Here is a 4888-nt window from a genome sequence, read left to right on the forward strand (position 1 = left end):
CCCACACACACACCCACATAGGTGAGACAGCACCACACACACACACACACACACACACACACACACACAGGTGAGACAGTACCCCACACACACACCCACACAGGTGAGACAGCACCCCCCCCACACACACACACACACACCCACACAGGTGGGACAGCACCCCACACACACACCCACATAGGTGAGACAGCACCAAACACACACACACACACAGGTGAGACAGCACCCCACACACACACACATAGGTGAGACAGCACCACACACACACACACAGGTGAGACAGCACCCCACCCACACACAGGTGAGACAGCACCCCACACACACACCCACATAGGTGAGACAGCACCACACACACACACACACACACACAGGTGAGACAGCACCCCACACACACACCCACACACGGGTGAGACAGCACCCCACACACACACCTACGGTACACAGGTGAGACAGCACCCCACACACACACCCACACACAGGTGAGACAGCACCCCACACACACACCCACACACGGGTGAGACAGCACCCCACACACGCACCCACACAGGTGAGACAGCACCCCACACACACACCCACACACGGGTGAGACAGCACCCCACACACACACCTACGGTACACAGGTGAGACAGCACCCCACACACACACCCACACACGGGTGAGACAGCACCCCACACACACACCTACGGTACACAGGTGAGACAGCACCCCACACACACACATAGGTGAGACAGCACCCCACACACATAGGTGAGACAGCACCCCACACACACACCTACGGTACACAGGTGAGACAGCACCCCACACACACACCTACGGTACACAGGTGAGACAGCACCCCACACACACACCTACGGTACACAGGTGAGACAGCACCCCACACACACACATAGGTGAGACAGCACCACACACACACACCCACATAGGTGAGACAGCACCACACACACACACACACACACACACACACACACACATAGGTGAGACAGCACCACACACACACACACACACACACACACACACACACACACACACACACACACACACACACACGTACATTACATTCATACATGAAAGTTTATCCTACAAAACCTTTACCCTTGGCTCAGCTGGCAGTGTGAGTCAGGCCTGTTCTCACTGCAGGATGATGTTGTTAGACAACCTCCCACTGCTGAAACTGGGACGATGATATGGAAAACATTGTGGTGAGGTTGTGGCTCACCCCATTTATGTCACTGTCGCACTTCTGGTGCCGGGGAGGAAAGTTGCTAAATAGTTAACCACTGAGTTAACCACTGAGCTAGCCACTGCTAGCAAAACAAAAAAAATGGCGGTTTGACCAATGTCAAGTGTTTGATGGTTAATTGAAGATGATTTGGCCACAAATGTGAAACGTGATCAAACTGTCCCTATCACTCTCATTGGGTTTTGTGTTAGTGGTGGCTAACATTACCTGAAGTTAGCAGTAGCTACTTCAACAAATCCAATCTCTCAACCAGTCCCATAGTCTTTTTGTGTTAGCAGTTAGCTGCAGGTCTTATGTTTCCTGTTTGAGAACTAAGCCTAGTAGTAGGTCATTGGAAGAGGTTGTGTTGTGTCAAGGCTGTTATCTTGGCTCCTTCTGTAGCAGTGTAACAGTCTGTAGCTCCAGTGTACCAGTCTGTAGCTCCAGTGTAACTGTCTGTAGCTCCAGTGTAACAGTCTGTAGCTCCAGTGTAACTGTCTGTAGCTCCAGTGTAACTGTCTGTAGGTCCAGTGTGACTGTCTGTAGGTCCAGTGTAACAGTCTGTAGCTCCAGTGTAACAGTCTGTAGCTCCAGTGTAACAGTCTGTAGCTCCAGTGTAACAGTCTGTAGCTCCAGTGTAACAGTCTGTAGCTCCAGTGTAACAGTCTGTAGCTCCAGTGTACCAGTCTGTAGCTCCAGTGTAACAGTCTGTAGCTCCAGTGTAACTGTCTGTAGCTCCAGTGTAACAGTCTGTAGCTCCAGTGTAACAGTCTGTAGGTCCAGTGTAACAGTCTGTAGCTCCAGTGTAACAGTCTGTAGCTCCAGTGTAACAGTCTGTAGGTCCAGTGTAACAGTCTGTAGCTCCAGTGTAACAGTCTGTAGCTCCAGTGTAACTGTCTGTAGCTCCAGTGTAACTGTCTGTAGGTCCAGTGTAACAGTCTGTAGGTTCAGTGTACCAGTCTGTAGCTCCAGTGTAACTGTCTGTAGCTCCAGTGTACCAGTCTGTAGCTCCAGTGTAACAGTCTGTAGGTCCAGTCTGTTGTCCAGAGGTATTGTAACCCCAGGCATGTAACCCTCAGGGCTTTAACGTAAAGAGTGTGGCCTCCCATGGCATGAAGCTGAACGTGTGGGACATCGGAGGACAGAGGAAGATCCGGCCCTTCTGGAAGAAATACCTTGACAACACAGACCTACTGGTGAGTGACGGACTGTGGGAATCTTTGATAGATCCACTACAGTAAGGCAGCTGTTCTGGCTTAAAAAGCTTTTTAAAAGCATTACATTAAAAGCAAAACATATGGTCAACATACTGTATATACAGTATATAAAACATTTGGACAATTTATACTATGATTCTTCTGTATCCTCTTCCAGATCTACGTCATAGACAGCTCTGACAAGAAGCGGTTTGAGGAGACGGGACTGGTGAGGACTCTCCAACACAACACATGCAGAGAACGAGGGAATACTCTGAGCTCTGACAGCGTAGATGTCATAACATTCACAGAAAAGTCCTGTGACATTACAGTTAAAACCAGTTTGTTGTTTGTGTGTGTGTGTGTGTGTGTGTGTGTGTGTGTGTGTGTGTGTGTGTGTGTGTGTGCGTGCGTGCGTGCGTGAGTGCAGGAGCTGTCAGAGCTGATCGATGAGGAGAACCTGAAAGGTGTCCCAGTGCTGGTCTTTGCCAACAAGCAGGACCTGGCCACAGCGTCACCGGCCAGTGAGATAGCGGAGGGACTGAACCTGCACACGTACCGGGACCGGGAGTGGCAGATCCAGGCCTGCTCGGCTGTCTCTGGAGAGGGAGTGCAGGTCAGTTCTACTGGCCCACTTTGGTATTTTACACTTGACTGGGCTGACCCGAACCGTACTGCGCTGGCTTTTGCTTGTTTGGGTTTTTTTCTTCACATTATTTCTTCACATTGCAGAACCAGGCCGGTTTCAGTTACAGTTCAGCTCGGTTTGGCTCGGTCCGGTCAGGCTCTGTAGTGTACATTAGGGTTACCTGACAGTCAAGCTGTTGTATTGCATACCTCAACTGACTGGTTGATGAGACCATTGTGCTAAACGTTGTCTTGTGAAGATGATGAGATTTTGACTCTATTTTCTTTTCTGCTCCGATCACAACAGGACGGCATGAACTGGATTTGCAACAACATTGGATATAAGAAATGAACAACCAGCCCTCTCTCCACCAGCGAGAGACAGATCCACCTATTTTATTGCTTACAATGTTTTGTTACTTTGACGTGTGTGTGAGGGATTCAGAAATCAGTTAATTTAATCTGGGGTCAACCTTCTCATCTCAATACACTACTCCAATGAAATGATGTAGTTTACTTTAATTGGCATTCAAACGTTACCATTTCATTTTGGGTTTCCTCCCATAACTTGAAGCTCCTATTATGGAGAATGTGTTTGCTTTTTTATCATACATAATTAAAGAATAGAGATAAGCGTAGTCCTATTGAGTTGTTTGAGTTATATACATTTCTGTTTAGTGTGTGTGTTGTGTAAAAGTATGTGTAAAAGTATGTGTGTTATGTAAACGTGTTGGTGTGTTTTGGGATTTTTGACAATAAAAGCATTCAACATTTTTGCTGCTCATTCAGCTTGTTTTCCAATCTCCTTAGGAAAAACTTAAATTGTTGTCTTAAAAATTAAGTTGTCAAAATGTAATAAACTAGCTTCTATTGACTCACTCATGGGACAGCTCTCAGATGTTTTAATGAAGGATATATAGTTTGGTAAGGTGTCTACAGTCTCTGGTTACTCATTGAAAGTCTGATAGAGGTCCTCACCACCCCCTCTCCCGGAGTTTCTTGGCCATGTCACACACCTTCTTGTTGACAACCCCGCCGTGCACACCCCGTCTGCCCGTCACAAACAGTAGAGCCTTGGTTGTCTTGACGACCGTCAGAGCCAGTGATTCGTTGCATTTGGTCCTGAGGTCGACGAATCGGAGCTCCGTCTCAGGTCCGATCATGTAGTCTCTGATCACTGCTGCCTTCCGGCCTCCGACAGTGACACCCGTCTGCAGGATACTCCCTCTATCTTTGCCCACCAGCGCATCCACTTCCTGTGGGCAAATGGCAGCCAGGAAACCCCCAGGCTTGGAGGCCCACACGGCCTGGTTGTCATAGAGGCCCACGATGGCAACATCCTCCACAAACATGTCCTTCAGAGCGGCCTTGATATAGTTCCTCCACTCACTCTCTGCCATCTGTGTCCAGCTCAGTAGCAGATGGTCATGAAGGGTCTTTTGTTAACAGTCTCTAGCGCTGTTCAGCTGTAATAGGCGATCACAAACACTTCTAATTGGTGTATGGGTTGAATTCTATTTCAAATGAGATTCTCCTAGTGAAGAGTGGCATGTTGCTGTTTGTTTGTTAGGGGCAAAACAATGTTTGTTTGCCTTCAAAGCAGCTAATTGTTCCGTTACCATAACAATAGAATCTAAGGATCTTCAGAATCTTTGATGAAATTCCATTCCATTCCATTCCATTCCATTCCAACCTATTTCCTACAGCTTGCATTAGGAATGCAAGTACACGGACGCTTCCGACATGGATTTTGTTGGAGCATGATAGATGCTGCAGCATCCATGTTTTACCAACAGATGGCAGTATATGAAGTATTGGAAGAGAATGAACAATTAACCTTACATTT

At 47.7% G+C, this 4888-nt stretch overlaps 2 protein-coding genes across 2 annotated transcripts in view; one reads left to right on the plus strand and one right to left on the minus strand.

The window, feature by feature from the left end:
* The window catches only part of arl3l1 (ADP ribosylation factor like GTPase 3, like 1), a gene marked incomplete at both ends in the record, with an annotated part of 5306 nt that extends 1912 nt beyond the window's left edge, over window positions 1-3394 (plus strand). The window contains 4 exons of the mRNA XM_080527062.1: window positions 2299-2415; window positions 2594-2644; window positions 2846-3031; window positions 3350-3394. Coding sequence (XP_080383188.1) covers window positions 2299-2415; window positions 2594-2644; window positions 2846-3031; window positions 3350-3394 — 399 coding nt within the window. The remainder of the gene's footprint in view (window positions 1-2298; window positions 2416-2593; window positions 2645-2845; window positions 3032-3349) is intronic.
* Window positions 3395-4016: 622 nt separating this feature from the next.
* Window positions 4017-4442, minus strand: LOC308153879 (profilin-3-like; the record flags this gene model as incomplete). Its single annotated transcript, XM_080527063.1, has 1 exon — window positions 4017-4442. One exon carries the CDS (start codon window positions 4440-4442, stop codon window positions 4017-4019), a length of 426 nt encoding a protein of 141 aa, XP_080383189.1.
* Between the last annotated feature and the right edge of the window lie 446 nt (window positions 4443-4888).

Source organism: Nansenia antarctica, assembly GCF_963989245.1.
Source record: "Nansenia antarctica genome assembly, chromosome: 3".
NCBI classification, from domain to species: Eukaryota; Metazoa; Chordata; class Actinopteri; order Argentiniformes; family Microstomatidae; genus Nansenia; species Nansenia antarctica.